The sequence below is a fragment of the Fistularia commersonii genome, chromosome 1 (assembly GCF_037954325.1).
Source record: "Fistularia commersonii isolate RoL2024-O1a breed Wild chromosome 1, RoL_Fcom_v1.0, whole genome shotgun sequence".
Lineage (NCBI taxonomy): Eukaryota > Metazoa > Chordata > Actinopteri > Syngnathiformes > Fistulariidae > Fistularia > Fistularia commersonii.
In genome coordinates this window covers 24,657,754-24,676,912 of record NC_141284.1, presented here as the reverse complement: position 1 = coordinate 24,676,912, position 19,159 = coordinate 24,657,754, and the positions used below count along the sequence as shown (strand labels likewise).

General features: G+C 41.4%; 1 protein-coding gene across 1 annotated transcript in view; it reads right to left on the bottom strand.

Annotated features, from left to right (window-relative positions):
• Positions 1-183: 183 nt before the first annotated feature.
• stag1a (STAG1 cohesin complex component a) overlaps positions 184-19,159 on the bottom strand; it is a 47,516-nt gene continuing 28,540 nt past the window's right edge. Inside the window, exons 2-32 of the mRNA XM_086156291.1 lie at positions 16,369-16,582; positions 16,003-16,123; positions 15,701-15,856; positions 15,396-15,492; positions 15,238-15,314; positions 13,600-13,804; positions 13,230-13,381; positions 12,910-12,983; positions 12,633-12,756; positions 12,409-12,507; positions 12,233-12,312; positions 11,732-11,839; positions 10,871-10,985; positions 9,589-9,706; positions 8,956-9,059; positions 8,676-8,768; positions 7,510-7,803; positions 7,178-7,248; positions 6,851-7,019; positions 5,787-5,879; positions 4,969-5,143; positions 4,715-4,854; positions 4,162-4,263; positions 3,897-4,045; positions 3,470-3,598; positions 3,174-3,376; positions 2,916-3,084; positions 2,374-2,490; positions 2,169-2,283; positions 1,973-2,053; positions 184-1,679 (exon numbers count right to left, since the gene is read on the bottom strand). Of these exons, the coding sequence (XP_086012417.1) occupies positions 1,656-1,679; positions 1,973-2,053; positions 2,169-2,283; positions 2,374-2,490; positions 2,916-3,084; positions 3,174-3,376; positions 3,470-3,598; positions 3,897-4,045; positions 4,162-4,263; positions 4,715-4,854; positions 4,969-5,143; positions 5,787-5,879; positions 6,851-7,019; positions 7,178-7,248; positions 7,510-7,803; positions 8,676-8,768; positions 8,956-9,059; positions 9,589-9,706; positions 10,871-10,985; positions 11,732-11,839; positions 12,233-12,312; positions 12,409-12,507; positions 12,633-12,756; positions 12,910-12,983; positions 13,230-13,381; positions 13,600-13,804; positions 15,238-15,314; positions 15,396-15,492; positions 15,701-15,856; positions 16,003-16,123; positions 16,369-16,397 (3,783 nt within the window). The 5' untranslated portion in view covers positions 16,398-16,582 and the 3' untranslated portion in view covers positions 184-1,655. The remainder of the gene's footprint in view (positions 1,680-1,972; positions 2,054-2,168; positions 2,284-2,373; positions 2,491-2,915; positions 3,085-3,173; positions 3,377-3,469; positions 3,599-3,896; positions 4,046-4,161; positions 4,264-4,714; positions 4,855-4,968; positions 5,144-5,786; positions 5,880-6,850; positions 7,020-7,177; positions 7,249-7,509; positions 7,804-8,675; positions 8,769-8,955; positions 9,060-9,588; positions 9,707-10,870; positions 10,986-11,731; positions 11,840-12,232; positions 12,313-12,408; positions 12,508-12,632; positions 12,757-12,909; positions 12,984-13,229; positions 13,382-13,599; positions 13,805-15,237; positions 15,315-15,395; positions 15,493-15,700; positions 15,857-16,002; positions 16,124-16,368; positions 16,583-19,159) is intronic.

Sequence of the window (19,159 nt, the reverse complement as noted above, 5' to 3'; positions counted from 1 at the left end):
AAAAAGAATTGAGAAATTCTTTTAGTTGACCAAAGATGAAAAATGATTTAATTCATACATGCTGATGTCAGTGAAAAAAAAAATGTTTCTGGTCCAGAATATTGTGGTATTAATCTTTAAGGTCTTTATACTTAAATCCGTTCTAAGGAAAAACAATCTATCGCGCACACACACGAACAAAGGTTGTTAAATTGATTACAGATTTATTTTATTAAAAAGAATTTAGGTTCACAGAAAAACAGGCTTTCAGAGCATTTTTAGGGCAACTGATGTCAACTGCACTGCAGAAAAGATCCAACTGTCTCTGATATTTACAGAACTGCCAAGCCATCCAATGGGAAACATGGCATGATTGAACAGTGGGAGAATAAAGATATGGCTGGACACATTCGAACCACATTCAACAAATAGGTCAGACATAAAGATCTATCACTGGATATGAACAATGGTCATAATAAATCTTGAACACACTCTGATCAGTTAACACTGTTTGTGAAAATATGACCGTGACGAAAAGATTACGATTACAATCAGACCGTGCAGCGTTTGAAAGCTGGTATCCCACGGCGACAATCTGAGCTTAGTAACCATTAGATATGAGATACAGGATGGGGGAAGGTTCTGGAATATAAGTATGTAGGCCACAGTTTGGCAACGAACAAGATACATATTCAAGAAAAAAGCTGTACAAAGAGACAAAAAAACAAAAGACACACTGGATTTAAAACTTTAGTACTAAAGCTACAGAATTCAAAATATGTTTCTTTTTTTTTTCCTTTTTTTGTTTACTTCAAAAAGCCGTTATTCAGAGTGTGTGTGTGTGTGTGTGTGTGTGTGTGTGTGTGTGTGTGTGTGTGTGTGTGTGTGTGTGTGCGCGGAAGAGTTTCCAAATCCGAGGGGGCAGGGCTTTTGTCTGAGCAAAGTTGGGGGCGTGGCTTCACCGACAACACTTGCAATAACGTGCACGAAAGACAGCTACCTCACTCCTCCGCGATGGTTGTTGACCTCCTGTGCGTTACCACTCAATCGTCATCACCTACACTTGACACATACACACACACAGGCACGCACGCACACACACACAAAGGTCACACACTCGCGTCAAACACCAGCAGCACCACATACAAGGACTCGGATGGCGAACAGAGAGAGGGGAAGGGTCAGTGAGTGGTCATAAGAGCAAAGATATAGAACATTTAGTGTTGAGATCCGTACGGTGGGATTTGAACCCGATGGACCAAAGTGCGACACCAAAACTAAGAGGGGCTGTACAGACTGAACCCAACAACTGTACATCTGTGAATTAGAATCGGAAAAACTGCAGGTGCTGATCAGCTGATTGCAGGATGATTTTAGCGTCATCAGTCCACAGAGGAGGAAGAGGAGTGGGAAAACACACCTCGCTGATCTGGACTGCGTTTCACATCCTCTGGCCTGCCTGAAAGAACAGACCGGGTCTTCAATCGACACTTCCGGACGGTGCGGGATCCATCAACAACCTTCCATCATTTTCTTATAGAAAGAGAAAAGTACTCGGACAATGTTTTTTCCTTCTTCATAAGAGTGTGATTAGCAGGTGATCCGGATTAGACGTTCCCCCCATTCTGTTTACTTCCGATTGGGCTTCGGCTCCTGATCCTTGTCCCATTGCCAGATCAGAACATTTGCATGGTGAATCCCTAGAAAAGAAAAAAGAGGACAGAAAATGTAAACAAAACTAACCACAACTGCTCTCCAGTGAGCACGGAGTATCACTGTCCGTGACAGTGTGTGTTTTCATACAACCACTAGGGGGTCCCAAATTCAAGTCATTTAAATTCTACCCCCTTATGCCTATCCTTCTGGAGTTACTGCGTAATATTTATATTTGTCTGAATATTGTTGATGTATTCTGTGTGCGCAACATCTCTTGCATGTCTGTCCGTCCGGATCATGAGAGGAAAACGATGTGAATGTGATTTTTTTTTCTTACCGATTCATCTTCAATCATCGCCGCAGAGTCAAAGAAGTCCGGTCTTAATTCTGCTCTTTCACGTCTGTTCCTTGATGGAGGCTGGACAAATTAAAATGCACATTAAAACACATGATTTTTTTGTAAAGATCAAAAAACTCTTCAAAGATCCTATACAGTCAAGCATTTCTTTGGTTGTGAGGGTCAAGCGACTGACCAAGTCGATCACCATCGTGTCCTCAAACTCCTCATTCATGTCCTCCAACTGTCCCCGTGATGACATCATGACGTCCTCGAAGATGGGCTCCGCATCATCCTCCATCAGCCCGCGCCTAAGCCAGAGAGCGATGTGTTGTCAGAGAGCGGCCTTTTGTTTCTAAACATGTTTGCTATTTATTACAAATCTAAAACCTGACACTTACACAGTCTGTCGGACACCCTGATTGCTGCGTGACTTGATGTAGTTCATGGCCGTTCGGTCCTTCCTGTTCACTTCCTCTATCTTCTGTTGCCCAAGCCACGACATCTGCATCTGTGGGCTAAAGACAGGACGACAGGACATTAACATTTATGTCTCCCCTGGTGGTTCCACATCGTCCCAAAATGCTGAGTGACTCAAAGCCAAAACTGCGGTGCGACAGGATGAAAAATAATTGATGCTGTTGTTTTGATGCTGGAGGTAGCGTGGCATAGGAGGCATAGCGATCGTCTTTGGAACCGAACATTTCTGGTTCAATTCCCGGCTCCTCCTAGTGTGTCGAAGTGTTGTTGAGCAAGACACTGAACCTCTAACTGCTCCCCTACTGCTGGAGGATGGCATACGTACAGCTCATGGTTCATCCATGATGGGTTAATTGCAGAGAGTGAATTTCCCCAACCGGATTTATAAAGTTGTTGTTATTATAAATACGCTTTGTATGTGTGTTTTGGGTAACAATACAGTGTAGCATGGGCAAGCACTAACTTGTGTACGAAGTCGTTTTCTGATCCAGGTTCTGAGTCGGGGTCTGGCATGTGTTCTGCTGGTCTGTTCTCCCGGAGCACTGTTGAAGTGAGCTGAGGGGTTTGCAGTGCCCCCGGTGTTTGTAAGGTGTCATTACGCATCATCCACGAGCCCTCCACGCTGCTCTCCTCTGAAAATGGACACATTGAAAAAGGTCAACAACTCAAGAGTCAGAAACCGTGTTAGTACAAGTACTGAGGCCTCGACCGTTCCGCTCACCCTCGATGCGTTTCTTGTGTAGTGGCGGTCGGCCCTTTTTGCTACGGACCGAGCCCGTCTTGCTGCTGGAGCCCGACGTGACTGACATGTGGTCTTCGTCTCCTCCCGTCAGCAGGCTGTTTCTGTAGGAGATCAGCGGCAGCCACACGTCCTCTCGACGCTCTGACATCGACTCCGACATGAACTTCTCCAGGTACGAGTGCCTGAGCATTCCGGCACAAAAATGTAACATTTGGTCAGCTAGTAGGATATTTGCTGACTGTGGAGGAAACAAAACAAAGCACAGAGGTACTTACACTGTCTTCTTGTCTTGACGTATAAGCTTGGAAGAAAATTCACTTAAGACCTCCAGGAATGCCAGGTTGATGGGAGGAAACTCTGGGCCTCGTGGATTCTGGTACTTGAAAGCAAATTCTATTCCATCCCTGACACACAAGGCAGACACAATATGATGAGTGGGGAAACAAAAAACATGTGAATCCTGTAAAACGGTTCTACTCTCAATTTAAAAATCTCAAAAGTCTGAAAGTGAGAGACAAGGATATTTTCCTATCTTTCATCACAAAGATGTATTTTCTTAAAACAAAAATCACTAAACCTGCAACTGAGCCACATTAAAACTAGTTATCAATTCCGAGTCAGTCAGACTCCTGTCTGTCTGTCTGAGTCGGTCATGATCCTGAATAACATTTCGCCCTGGATGTTGAACTCGTAGGATCTCACTTGTGTAGCGTGGCGACGGCCTCTCTGGTTTTGATCTGATCCAGTCCAAAGGTAAGGGCAAAACGGCGGGCCAGCTCTTTGATGCCGCTCACATGGGACGACGTCCTGTCCAGGTTGGGACCCTGATCTTGCAGCAACTCATTGAACAGCTGAGAACACGCACACAAACACACAGGAATCCGTTACCGTTAATATGGTATCGGACGGTTTTTCAGGGAGCGCTCACAACCAATAACATATTTGCCCGTCTTTGTCACAGTCTCACCTGCTGCAGACTGAGAATGAGCGTTTTGGCACAGAGAATCTTGTCGGTCTGTCTCGTTTTACTGAGAGTCTCCTTGATGATGTCACCGTAATCATTATAATACTAGGGAAAACCAACAGTTGAAAGACGTAGTTAGATATTCAGTGTGAGCATTTTACATTATTTATTCATTGATATTTTCAAAAGATAACCGAATACATCTTTTTCAGAGAAAACAATAGAGAGGATATTCATAAGAGTACCTTGTGAAACTGTGTATTAATTTGCAGATTTATACTTTCCACTTGCATGACTATGATACCTTCTGACCCTCTGTTTTAACAGTATTTTTAGTGAATTGAATTTAATTACGTCTATGATTTAACTACCTGCAAACTCATTCAAACAGCAAATATGAAAATACCTGGTCACTACATAAATTGCTTCAAAATCTGTTCGGCACTAAACAAAAGGAATGAGAATTAGACTTTTCCGATACGATTGTCTTTCACAAAAGATTCAGTTATCTATAAATCATTAAGCACATAAAGCGAATGACAAGAGGAATGTTCACCTTCATGTAGTGTTTGAAAATGTCTGCAGCTGCCGGCATGTCAACAATGTCATAGATGATGAGCTTGCAAAAAGCTGCCAGCAGATTCCTCCTCTTATGGAGGGCCTCAATCTTGTTGGCCTCATCCTCCTCGTCTCCCTCTAAGATGGACAGAGATAAAGAATATTCTTAGAAACAAGAGCAGACAACTAATTCACATTTCCTACTCCTCTGCTTCTTCTTAGAGGCCTGGAGGTTTTGACGGTCTCTCTCACCCATGCTCTGGCTCTCGTCGTCCTGGTCGATGAAGACGTGGTCCAGGACAAAGTTGAGCAGCTCGTTCTGCAGGGTGCTGTCTGGGTTGAAGACGAGCGGCTGGAGACCCTCTCGGCCACCGGAAATCAGCTGGTGACTGAAGATCATCAGCAGGTCGCACAGAAGCATGAAGGCCTGAGCGAAATGCAGGAATAACAGTTTGGGGCTTGAGAGAGATGGTTCGTGGGACAAAACTGCCAGAAGTGCAACAAAATATTGCCAAAGGAAAATGTAGAATGAATGTAACTGGAACGCAGGAATATGTGCTTTTCCTTTACTTGAAATTTTCAGACAAGAAAAGCGGACGAAGGACAGTCATTTTTAGCCTTTGGATCAAGGCTTAATAACTTTATTTATTTATTTATTTTTTTTGGGGTCACTTGCTAGATGCCCAACCGTTTCCCTTTTTACAAACATAATTAAAATGGACTTAGCTATTAGAATAATATAAGGCAAAAACATAAAAACAAACTGAAATCCTTGAATTTATGTTTTCTTTTTTTTTTTGCTGACGGATTCTAAAGTTATCAAAAAAACAGATTAAATCTCTGTCTTTCATTTTAATTAAGCTTCAATGATGCAATGCTTTATCCCTATAAAATGGGGATCACATGTAAACCAAATTTTACAGATTGTAGTATTTTTTGTTATGTGGACTTGGGTGAAACCTCCACTTTTTGACAACATCAATGTGCAAAAATGTGAATTCTGCACAGTGTGCAATTTTTCCTCTGACTATTAAAGACAGTAAAGAAGTGAAAGGTATGCAAATTTTTACCTGCTCTTTGACAGGCGTATTGACGTTGGACAGGCACTGCTGGCAGACAGCCAGGAAAGACTTCACCACTCTCCTGAGAGCAACCAGATCGTCCTGCAAACACGCATACAGACACGTAATTAGTCCCACAAATAACAAAGAATTTACTATCCTATCAGTCAGGCTGTCGAGCTAAACGGTTTAAATACACCATCAATCAACTTAATTGAGCAGGAAAATCAATAAATCTGTGTCGCCGCGGGTTGATACTGTCAATGAGGTTAGAAATCCCGGAGAGAGAAACGCGACGGATGGGACCCTGATGACACGATGGTGTTCATGTTTTTTATTGTAGGACGCTTTTTTAAGACCAGTCTGGAAGGTCTCCCAAAAGTTGGCTTCTCCGGGAACATTCATTTCTCGTTGCTCTCATCTTCATTCCGATTCATTCAGAGAACCAACGCAGGCATGGGGAGAACTAACAAACTCAGCCACTGGAATCAGGCCTGGAAACCTCTCCCTATGAAGCAAGACTTAACCACAAGGGTGGTTGCGGCACCATTCAAAAACACATTCTTGCTTTCTTTCAATTTCAAACAACAAGATAAATCTAATATTAGGAAATCCGTAATTGCTAAAACTCCATCCAATTATAAATTGAGAAATAACCTGTTAATTATTTTGTTTGCTCTTGATAGAAGTGGCAGAACATGAAATGGAATGCCGGATGTGTCTGCTGTATTTAAGGCCTGCAGTTGGAAAGTGATTGACACTTCTCAGCCGACAGCAAATTAGACTTCCAAGAACCATACAAAAACCAGGCCTAAGATGGGATGTCTGTGTTTTTTGGTGTTAAATGAGACGGATCGTGGATAAGCTTTCTCTGAGGATCGGGATCCCGTCCAGTGGTCAGACAGATTGTTATACTGATGCTGATCAGCACTGCGGAGATACAGATAAGCTCCCGTCCCTTCGGACAGCCGAGGCTCCGACAAGGAGGTCTTGCATCTGAGCCCCTGATCATATAGAAGTCTGCGCTGTGGGTGTGTGGTGTTCGAGCTCTGTCGGAGAGGTGTGTTCAGCACCTTGCTGGGAGCCCCTTCGGTGATCTTGACCAGCTGCCAGAGAATGGAGTAGTGGGAGCACTGCAGCGCCTGGACAGCGATCTGCTCCGGCATGGAGCCCTGCTCGATGCCGGCCTTGAGCAGGCGGTAGCAGTTACCGAACAAATCCCACCGTGTCAAGTCATGAGCACTGAGGCAGAATTGGAGAGATAATCACATTCGATTTTAGACAAACCGATGGGATCAGGTTGATCTCATACAGTTATTTATTTACATTTTAAAAGAACTGGACTAGAACGGTCATTTAAGTTTTATGTTTTACAGGATCCATCAAGGAGAATGCCTTACTTGTGGAAAGCAGTGAGTCTCTTGAGAGTCGATAAAACATTATAGATGTCGTCGTCATCAGCCTCCTCCGCCTACAATACAGCAAAGAAAATGACAGAAATATATACAGAAATCAGCACAGCACAACCTTCAAACACAACACAAAAAATGCACACAACCTAATTCTGTGTCCTGTGTTCCCTGCATGCAACACCTTTTCCCCTTTTTTAATGGGACTAAATCTGTTATTTAAAGCTCTCTTTTTCAGACATTTTAAAAATAAGACGGAGAGCACAACCTGGGCGACGAGAACATATTTTTTTCTGAAATGCCCTCGAAACACTCCGTCATACCTCCTGCAGGAGCTCTTCCACAGAGTGCGCAAAGCGATCAGTCATCTCGTCAATTAGCTGCGAGCGGGCGATGTCCACGCGGTTCATGATGGTGTACTCCTCAGAGCAGAGGATGCTATAGGTCTTGCTGCAAGCCTCAAGGACGTCAGTTTCGATGTGTTTCTCCACCACGAGTCGAATCTGCTTGAGCAGGGCATCCAGGTGTTTCTCCATGCGGCCAGCGCTGTACACGTCCAGGTCGAAGTACTGGGGGATCTGAAGCAAGTTGGCTACCTTCTCTGAGTCTGCCTGGTACTGTTGGAGAGGCGATAGAAGGGCCAGGAGTTCACAAGGAAATAATGCTTTGGAAAAAAAGGCCAAAATCCCCACTTTGTTTTCTCATATCATTGGCTCATTGCACGGAAATACAGTGTTATTTGACATTCGTGAACCGAATTACTATTTTCCATTGAAATTCATGTAAATCCCATCGATCCGTTCTCCAGCCCCAAAAACATACTTTACATACTATCAGCTGTCTTTAGCGCATCTTCAGTCTTTAGGATTGTACAGATGGTTACTAAGCTGCGTCATAGTGCTTAGCTGGATCAGTAACGCGAAGACCACGCTCATGTATAGCTATTGTTTCCTCCTTTAGATCTTCTGTAACACACTTAGACTTCTAATCACTAGCACTTCTCCATTTCTTGGTAGATATGATGAGAGATAATTTAATGCAAAAAGCACAAAAAAAGCGTATTAAGAGGAGAACGCAACATGACCGATGTTAACGATGCTGAGTAATACACACAACTGCAGCTATGCTACGATGCCACACAGAGGAAAGCGGCGAGTTTGTTTGTGTGTGTGTGTGTTTGTGCAATGAGAGCTTGTTCACGGGTCGATTCAAAATTTGGTTTAAGACTCTGTTCGTGGGGCGATTTGTTCGTGATTAGGGGTGTTCGAGAGCCAAGGTTCCATCGTACTTGCTCTGCTTTTCAAATAGCCACTTTAAGTATTTATCCAGCGTATTTGACAGGACTGGAACAGATTCCCCAACGCTTCTCGTGGCTGCATCAGTAAAACCTTAATCAATTCTTTCGACAAACAGATCAATCACACAGCCCCATTCTTAATTACTGCTTCTAGTCTCTCTGTTGCCGACACCGAGCTGGCAAACTTCTTACCTTGGACAACAGCATAGGCAGAGCCATGATGAAGTGCTCTGTCAATTTGTTCTTATCGTCTATCTGGGTCTTCCTCTCCTTTGCTGTCAGCACCTACACAAACACACACGGTTTAAGATTGATTAAGGCGTATAAATAGGAGAAGCAGGAAAACAACATTTTTGGTGTGAGACCTCTTGATATATATATCAAGAAGCCTTTCATGTCATTAGTTTTACTCTCCATTCATTATTTCAAAACGCAGAGTGAATGTTGAAATAGTAAGGATTTTCAGACCCACCCGCTTGCCAGTGCCTCTCCCAACAGGTGGGTGTGCCTCCGCCGCCTGACGGATGGTGCACACAGTCAACTCTATTAAGGCGCTCTCCTGTCTATCCGACAGTACTGAGGGCCAAAAAGACAGTGAAGCAGTACAGCAGAGGCGGAGGGAGACAAAGATAAATGAAATTAATTTTCAAATACAAACACATTGAAGGTCAGGCTGCGAGAAAGTGAAAAGCATCTTTAAAGTGGGCAGTGGGATTATATATGGAAATATCCTGGATCATGGATTTTTTGGGAAAATTACTAAAATTTGCCAGAGAATCAGAAAGAGAGCGGCTTACTTTTAGAGGGAAAATCAAATAAGCAAGAACTTGTTTTATTATTTGTTAGAAATTACAAAAAAATATATATACATTGAATGTCTACTTCTGATTAAAACAAGGTGACACGGAAATAAAATATTTATGATTTTTTCACAAGGCAGATATGTTGTGCGTTGATATACCACAAAATATATAAAAAAATATATATAAATACACAATACGAGCCTATTATATGTTCACTGCCCAGCTCTCCCAGCTTGTTTCAGAGAATGTGAATTCAGCTGGTGTCAGCTGGTAAAGTCTGAAAGCACTTCAGGGGCTCTTACATTCCTCTCCCTGCACTGGCTCCTCCAGCAGAAGTTCAGTCATACACTCCCAATCTTTCAGCAGCTCCTGAGAACTTTCCCACAATGAGTCCACCAGATAGGCTGCATGCTCATGAAGCTACACACGCACACACAAACACATAAGCACGCAAACACACACACACACACAAACAAAGTAATTGGTACAGAATATTGCGTTTTGTTTTTTTTCCCATGAGGCCTTCTGATAAAAGATGTGGCTGGAATGCACTATTTTGGGTCTATCATGATGGCAAAACAATTTCACCACTTGTAGTTTTATGTTTTTGTGAGACTTTGCTGCACTTAGCAAAGATTGAAATCATTTTTTTTCAGTACACATACTGCAAAAATGCCATAAAAGTCTTTTTTGTTTTGATTAATTTCACTTCATTACTTAATCAACTGTAGAAGAGATTAATTTTTGAACTTTTTTTTGGCATGCAAGTAAGATAAGATAAACTTTATTGATTCCCATAGGGAAATTCCTTTGTTACAGCATTGTATTGGGCCACTTTTTCAGGATCTTCCCTGATACCACCTGACCTGTCAGAGTTGCACCACGTCTTTCTTTCTCAATTGAGGCTTGATGACTCAGTACTCGATGTTCTCGATGCTATATTTGAGCTGACTATGGACTGAGAGCTCAGATAAATTGGGTTTCTGATTGCCCGTGTCATTTGAGGCCTGTCAAACCTCTCCTTAGTTCTGAGCCTTTTGATGGGGTGGAAAACAATTTTCGGTGACACCGGGTTTTCTTTGAGGTTTCTGTTAATGGTTGAAAAACTGTTTTTTTTTTTGTCTGATTCCCTTTTTAATGGCCTTGTTCTTGGTCAAAGTGATGCAATTACGGCTTCGTGAAAGGCCGTCTGCATAATGCATTAGAAAGTCCAGTAATAGTCTGTTCCCACACTGCTTTTATATGAAAGCCATTTTTGAGTGGAGTGAATCGAAAAACTGCAAGTTATTAACCCAGCTCATCAGGGGGAGAATCCCTTTTACTTTTGTACCTTTATAACTTATCAACCACAATTGGACTGCTGAAAATTTGAAGAAAATGTACAGAAAAAATGTTGGAAAACACTTTGCTCAAGGTATGAAATCCAAATTTAATGGCACAAGGGTTGGGTGACCTCATGAAACATTTATTTTAGTTCTATGATACTGTCTCTTACAGTGCTACTATGTCAGATAACCAGTTTTATGTACACCGCTTTGCATTTACACAAGTATGTATATGATGTGATTAAAATCTGCAGGTCACCTCACTCTCCAGGAAGAACAGCACCAACATGCGGATGAGATTTCCGTTGGGGCTACTCCTCCCTCTGCGCTTGGCCAGTGCTTCTTCAGCTTGGGGGTCGTGACGACTGAACAATCTAAGAATTTGAGAAATGGAGGAGATGTAATGCAAATGTATATGTTCAGGAAGAAAGTGAAAAACTATGTACCAAAGAGGAAATGAAGTCAACGACAAAGTAAATGTAAAGAGAATAAGAGAAACACTAGAAAGGCGATGGGGCCAAAAACATTCATGATTGAGCCCGAAGGCACTGAAAAATTCAACAACCTTAAAACAGCCAAAAGAAAATGCTAATTTGTGCATATTTCCACTAATTGCTATGGTGAGAATATCAGGAACTGGTCCAAAAGGGCAGGCATGAAGTTCCTGTTCCTCCCCCAGGGCCAGATACGCTCATCATTCCTCATTACTTCGTAGTATATCAAAGGTTGTGCAGAACTACATTAATTAGTGGAGATGCGAAAATCTTTATTGGATAGCAGGCCCAGTTTGCTGCTTTCAGGAATATCTAAGGCTCCTGAATATCCACTGCTGCGTTTAATTCAATATCACAATCTTAGCTCCTTGGAAAAGTGGTTTCTATCTCCCATAAAAGGCATTAAAATGCAATCACTAACGGACATTTTTTTTCCGTTCTTCTTGGACCAATGGCGAATTTGTTAGCAATTATGATAGTAATTGAGTATCCCACTGGTTATTCCATTAAACTGTATCTGAAATTGTTCGTAGAAGAGAGAACATAGGAACTAAATCACAAATCAGTTGATAAAAGTACATTCAAAGACAATTTCTTCATCGTTAAAGTCCCCTGGACAGACTTACTTTCTATGCAGGAATTCTCCAGCGGCAACAGCCACCGGTCTGTGTGCCGAGTAAACCAGGTGGTACACATTTTCACAATCCTCATTAGATAGAGCATCTTCACTGCCCCTGCAACCGAAAATCAGCAGGTTAACTCTACATCCAGATTTTACGTGCGAGAAATACTGAGAGGTTACGATAATCATCAGTGTGGTCATTATACTGCCACATTGAAAGGTGAAGCGATATTCTGCTAAAAAGCAAACAAATAAACAAAGAAACTTCTGATAATGATCAAATTAAAAAGTTTTGTTATCCGGCCACGAAAAATGAATGAGTATATTGTCAAATATTACCTAAAATTCAGCTTGAAATTAGTAAGCTGCCATATTATTCAAATTGAGTTTGACTTCTTATGATTATCCTGTGATTCTAGACTAATTTGATTTAATCATTTTTGCAACGCTCCAAATATTGTATCCCTGGGTGTTTTGAGTAGGAAGGAAAAATAAGGTAACTCACTGCAGGATGAGCGTTACCAGTCTGATGGCCTCGACGGCCACATCGTACTCCTTATCCAGTGTCATAGATACAATACGGTCCTGTTGAAGTAAATGTACCGGGTTCCATTAGCACATTTTTCTCCAATTATTAAAATGGTTTCAAAATGACTCTTGTTTTCACTGTTGCAGTGTTACCTTAAAGCGGTTGGTGAAGAGCTCTAGCTTAGGGAATAATTCGCGGTTTGTGTACAGATTCTGCAGGGCCTTCAGGCACTTGAGACGTACCTCACCTTGCTAAGAAAGGGAGCTGAGGTTTAATAAATGTGCGAATGAAGAAGATCCTTATACACTCAAGGTAAACATAAGCGTCTCCATATGAATTAGCTGAAGGGAAAATTGAAAATGTTTTCATGACCCACCCTATCATGCAATGTCCAACCGACATATTTCAAGTAACTATCATTCAGGAAAGCATCACTGTACATCTTCATCCACACCCCGATCTCCTCAATACAGATGGCTCTGATCTCAGCAATGGCATCTCTGGGAATCAAAATGACAAATCGATGTGCAGTCATTTCCACGGCCACACTAAACTCCTATCATTGACTGAGAGCTGGCTCCTATTCGGTATTACTATTGAAAACCAGTGTGTTGTGAACACAAGTGAAATACTGGCACAGACATCGACTGTACCTGTAGCGATGGACAAATATGCCCTTGAAGATAGAGTTCATCATGTTCTCAATCTCATCTTGGTTTTCCTGAAGCTGCACAGACGGAAAAGACAGACAGAGACACATTATTTCCAAATAGCAGGACATTGAACAATTATTGCCAACATGCTGTTGACTTTCAATTAGACGAGGTGGACATCATTATCGGTTTCAAACAATTTGAATTTAAACTGCAATAAGTCATATGTAATCTGTAGAGAATGCCTGAAATTCTCATTATGCTCTCAATAGCTATCATTCATGCAACTGTGTTAAAAGTCCCATCAATCACAAACTAACCTCCTTCCTTTTCTGCAGTAGCAGCTCTAACTTCTCATTGGCTCGCTTGCCAGCGATTTTGTTCCTCTCTGCTTCATACTGCCTCTGGGTGTTGTCCTGGTGGATGCTCAGGTTTAGGGCCACATTCACCAACGCTGTCATCAGCTTCATGGCTACACAGAGACAAACACAAAGCAAGGCTCAGATAGAAACACACACTGAAAAGCCTTAGACTTCAGTCAGTAAGAACAATCCCAATAGGGAGGACAGAGGAGTATGTGAAGTATCGTGAATGTAAGTATATTCAAATAATTTACAAGTGCAATTGTGCTTCATTGAGATGCAACGTTTAGTCAAGAGTAAAAAATACGCAACAAACGTGAGCAATCACCTGCTAACGTGGAGGTGTGTCTGAAGGCTCGGACTTGAGAGTCAGACAACCCGGTGAGGAGCGAGATCACCGTGTCCATCATGTACTCGTCGTAGATGATGCTGTACTGGCACTGGCGGATCAATACACTGATGAATTCACAGAAGTTGTAGCGGAATTTCTTCCACATGGGCCCTGGCATAGTGAGAGGATAATCCCCACTGTCCTGTTGAAAAAAAAAACAATCTGTCTGTGATCAGATGGCCTGGCTGCCCTTCAGCGGATTTTGGCACTGACAAGCAAATGTTGTGCTGAAATGTTTATGAGGAAGACATTGTTTGTTTTGGTAAATCTAGCTGGTCATATTGTGGGCTTTAGCAGGCATCCTGTATTCAGATGGTATGTGGATGTGATTTTACCATTATCACGTCTACACCTGGAGTAAATATGTTGGTAAGTGTCCATGATAGGATTAAGCGGCTTGATTCTGACCGTCAGCTTCTGGGTGTGCATGTTCTCGCTATTTGTGGGTTTTCTCCTATATCTTCCAAAAAAATCCAGTTAATTAACTGGTGACAAAATTGCATCTGTGAATGAGCGCAAATGCCTGTGTGTCTTTTTATGTGGCCCCGTGATGGCCCACCAAGTTGTCCAGGGTACGCTTCAGTAATAGTTGAAGAATTAATCGACAAATGAATGTTTAAACCTCGTTTTGAGGTCATTCTTAAACACGTTGTCAGGTTGTATTTGTAAAACATAAATACCGGTATATTCATCAGCAATTTTTGTGTTGATTTCTTAATTTTTCTTTCTTTCAATTTTCATGTAACTTAACTCAATACATTAAGAACACGTTTACTTTATTTTAGGGAGTTTCTTATGAGTTAAAAAAGGTTCAACTTATTCTCCAGGAAAAAAAATTACAAGAGGCTTTCCCCTGGTCTGTTGAAGAAGATGGCAATGTCTGCGCTTCTCGGATTGCCCAGATCGGTCACACCTGAGTGGCATCATGTTGGAGCTCAGTGGAGCAAAAACTAAATAAAACCCCAGAGTTACAACAACAGAGGAAGTCTCTCGGATGAGAAATGAAACATCTTCTCAGAAAAAAAAACCACATTGCCATGATAACATTTGATAATGACTGCCAAGAGTAAGTACTTTACCCCTTTGGGCCAAAGGCTGTCTTGCCGGAGTTACAACTTTTTTTAAGTGCCTTGTTTTTGCCCTTCAGCTTGGCCAGTTTCCCCATTTGATGGTAAATCAAGATGTCAAGTATTTTTCTTTCAGTCTAATGCTGCTTTGACTTTGCATTATTTTGGCCTCTGAGGCAAGAGACCCTTATTTGATCCAATTGCCAGCACTTGTCAGTTCAATAGCAAATGCCCTCTTTTTCATGTATTCCATATTTTTAACGTATTCAAGGATGTTAGAAAACCCTGAATATGGTCACAATGCACTCGGGTTGGCTGACTAGATTATATTCTTTACCTTAAATGTTTTGTAACTGTTCTTTCTACTGGTCATGCACTGCCTGCTATTAAGATGGATGACTCAATGTGTTTTAATGCCTGGTATGAATAAAGTGATATGAAATGTCACTGTGTCCATATTAAGAATTTAAATTCATTGAGCAAATTTGTAATATTGAAAATTCATTACCTCATCAAACTCCTCTGTCATCTTGCGAATGATCTCTGCATTTTGCATGTTCCTGAACATCTCAATGCGCACAGTTCCTACAAATCAGAAAATTCCAGTGTAGGTTAAAATCAGATTTGGTATTTCTTCTTGCAATGAGATCTGCAATTCGCTTTTACCTTTACAGCCTGAGCACTGGATGAAAAAATTGATCAGATCTAACAGTGCCAAGTCTCTGTCCTGTTTGTACGATTCGATCCACTCGTCCACCACAGACTGTGCAGCAAAAGAGTGAAATTCCCAAATACACATTAAAACTGAGAACTTCAGAAACCAGAATTCACTTGCTAACCTACTACACAGATCCCTCAGATTTAATTTCAATGGAACTAGTGATGAGCAAGTGAAACACAGGTCTTGTTCAAAAGTAATCTTTCAGACTAAATATTTAACTGAAGACTATGTTGGGTGGATGTGCACCCACCTGCATTGCACTCTTGCCCAATTTGACCACTTCGAAAAGGGTGACGGGGTCCACGCTGTCTCCATTATGCTGAGCCACACCATTTGTTTTACTTCGCCCTCGAGCCATGCTCACAGTTTTGTCTGTGAATGACTTTCGAGGCTTCTTGTTGGACGTCTGCAGAGGGGAATTTTCAATTATATAGGAGAAAAAACCCTCACTGTCAACAAACAGCTACAAGCATCAAAAATGGAAGGCCTTTTCCTCAGCGGTCTACATACAAAACAGTCACACAAAATTTATCACTACATACTGAACCATACCATGGGTTGTTTTCCAGGCCTCCCTCTCTTTTTCTTGCCTTTCACCTCTGGATCCTCCATCTCACCCATGCTCATACTTAAGCCCACTGCATCTGTTGCCCCTGACTCATTTGATGAGTCTCTGAGAGAGCAGAAACACAACAAAATCCTGTCATTCATGGACATGAATCTTTTTTTTTAGCCAAAGAGCAGATAAAATGCTCCATTTCCAAATTACAAATATTGCTGATTGGATACAAACATATGGCATGTATGATAATAGCTCTGTAAAACTGCCGGATGTTTAAAATATAATCCCAGGGTTTTTCGGGGTGATTTCACCATTACTCTGCTCATACATTTTCTGTTCACAAGTAATTAACTCACTGTAGAACAGGTAGCTCTGAGGTGATCATCCTGGTAGACTGGAGGTGGCAAGGTATGTAACTGTATGTAAATGTCTCTTGGGGGCTGTGTGTGTTTCAGGACCGGAGGTACAGGTGCAGGGCAGCGCCTCTGAAGGGGAAGGGGTGTCCGGGGGAGGGGAGGGAAGAGAGGTTCCAGGACTGGCCTCACTCTGGCACTTAACTGTCCGCAGCTCCTGAAAAAGAGGAGAATCATGCATAAGTTTACGGCAATCTCACATGATATGCAAAAGTCAGAATGTGCACAAGATAAATATATGCAAATAGTAGTCAAGACCACTGACAGGAGATGCAGTGTTATTAACCAGTCCATAAAATTATCTGGCATGAACCAACTTCTGATACATGCCTGACAGCTCAGTCTGATGGGTGTCAAATGTAAAACATGGCTATAAACAGAGATAGGCAGCTCGATCTCGCACTCAGACTGAACAATGTGACTAAGAGGGAAAATGGGGAGAGAAGGACACCAACTGGTCACTTTGAGAACTACAACAGCAAAGTATTTGAGGCAAGAAGGGAGAATTTGGTCACATTGAGCTGATTAACAATTTCAGAAAAACACCAAAGCTTCAAACATTCTCTTTAAATTTCAGAAATGATACCTGTTATTACTTTGAATAAACCCATACTGATGTAAGGGTGAGACCAAAAATGACCTCAGAATAGATATTTGATCTTTGGGAAAGTAAGAAAAGGCAAGACTTCCCTTCAAGCGCTTCCCTCAGATAATAAGTGGACAGTCTTTAACAAAGGCTAGAGATTAATGACAAAAATGTGTCCCAAATGTTGGAAAAATCACTCATGCCACAGGTGATGGAAATCACCACCTTGATTTCCTGCAATCAGAGCAATCAATGGGAATAAATCCACAACCAGATTACCAGGGGCCTTGTCAATTACAACATGAGTTAAATGTGTTTATATGCTAATAACAGCCAAGAGCACAAGAAGTGTAATACCTAATTTAGTCACAAGAGGCAGTATGATCCACAAAGTTCTCTTTCCAAAGTCTAATTCCAAACGGCATAACTATGTTTTAATTTGTGATTTGTGGGTTTTTTAAAAATCTCCTAACACTCATTTAACTCGCAGCAAACTATCAGGATTGTTCTGTGCACTTTGTGAGCATTTTAAGGGAGCTTTTTCCCCAGAGTGTGTGTATGTGTATGTGTGTTTGTTTGAAAGTAGGTCTGGGCAACAGTAGGGGGCAGGCTAAGAGAGTGTGTATTTAAATACTGTCTTCCTCAGTGTTTGTACTGAGGAGTAGCCTTGTTAGGAAACACACACACACACACATACACACACACACATACAGAGTCTGTGAACTTCAAGACTGCAAGAGGGGAGTCAAGTGGAACAGAATTTGAGCTGCGCAAGCACTGTCTTTATTTTTGTAAGACTTTGCATTCAGTCACATTCAAAATTATTCAATGTGTCCAGAGGTCAGTCTTTCAAAAACTTTGACAGGGTTAACCTGCAAAAAAGGATTTAAATGCTTTGGGTGTAAAGTAACAGTTGGCATTCATTACAAGCTTCCTCTCACTATTATCACTTGATATTTCTGCTGTGAGGAAAAAGACCTAAACAAGCTGGAGAGGCCCATGCACGTGGATATGGGTGAACATTTGAATGTAACAAAGAGTCATTTTGTTTACCATGGAAATCTAACTGCTCAAATGCTCTGCGTCACTGATGATCACGACAACATAATTAGTAAGATGGTTGATAACGTTAACAGCTATCTGATATCTGGGAAACACTTGAGCAAACAGCATCATAACAGGCTGAGCTCTGTCCACTGAGACAGCCAACAGGTTTAATCAAGAATGACAGGCGATCTCAGACAAGAAAGTTGACAAAGTAATTTCACTCTAAAGGTTTATGGGTATTCATGACAGTTTTCAAATACCTTTTCATATAAATTGATATTGGGAAAAGGCAATTGAGTTTTTAGTTTAAAAGAATTTTTGAAAGTCAATATCAAGATGTAAAAAAAATTATCTGCTTAAAGCACAAGGTTGATTAGCTTTTTATTGGAGGTAAGAAATATCACTCACAAGAAAATGGGCATCATAGTGATTTTTGATTCAACCACTGTATGCCAACAGAATAGAATTTCCCTTGGATAAATAAAGGTGAAGTCTGAAAATAAAACACAACACAAATCTGATATAATGTAAACACGTACCAACCGAGACAAATGTGAGTTAGTTTCATAGCTCTATCTGACTGGATGAACACTTTTTGGACTGCATGGACAACTTAAAACGTCTGCAAAAAGGTGACAACAGGATGACAGGTGGCTCTGAGACATGTAGGACATATACTGTACATATCCATGCATTTCTAAGGGAATATGAAAACATTCAACCACATTTAAAATTAGGTTATTTATTGATGTACAGGACCCTCCTCATAGACCATGTTACATTTTCAGAGCTTCTTGCTGTAGCTGACAGTGCAAGACACCACTAACAAATGATGTCATAATACTTTTCAAGTAAGTGACTGACACACTTAGAAACTGTCGACAATTATTACAAGACCTAGAAGACTAATGGACAGATAATCTAGTCAGGCAACCAAAGACGACTGACAGAACAAACAGCAGCGGAGACAAGTTCACTCTGATTGTGTAACATATGTCATCACTTTCCCACCCATTAATACTCCTCTCAGCTTTAGAGAAGGAGATCGTACATTTATTTTCACCCCGCTCTGATTCTCAGCCCCTTTCATCACTGGATTAT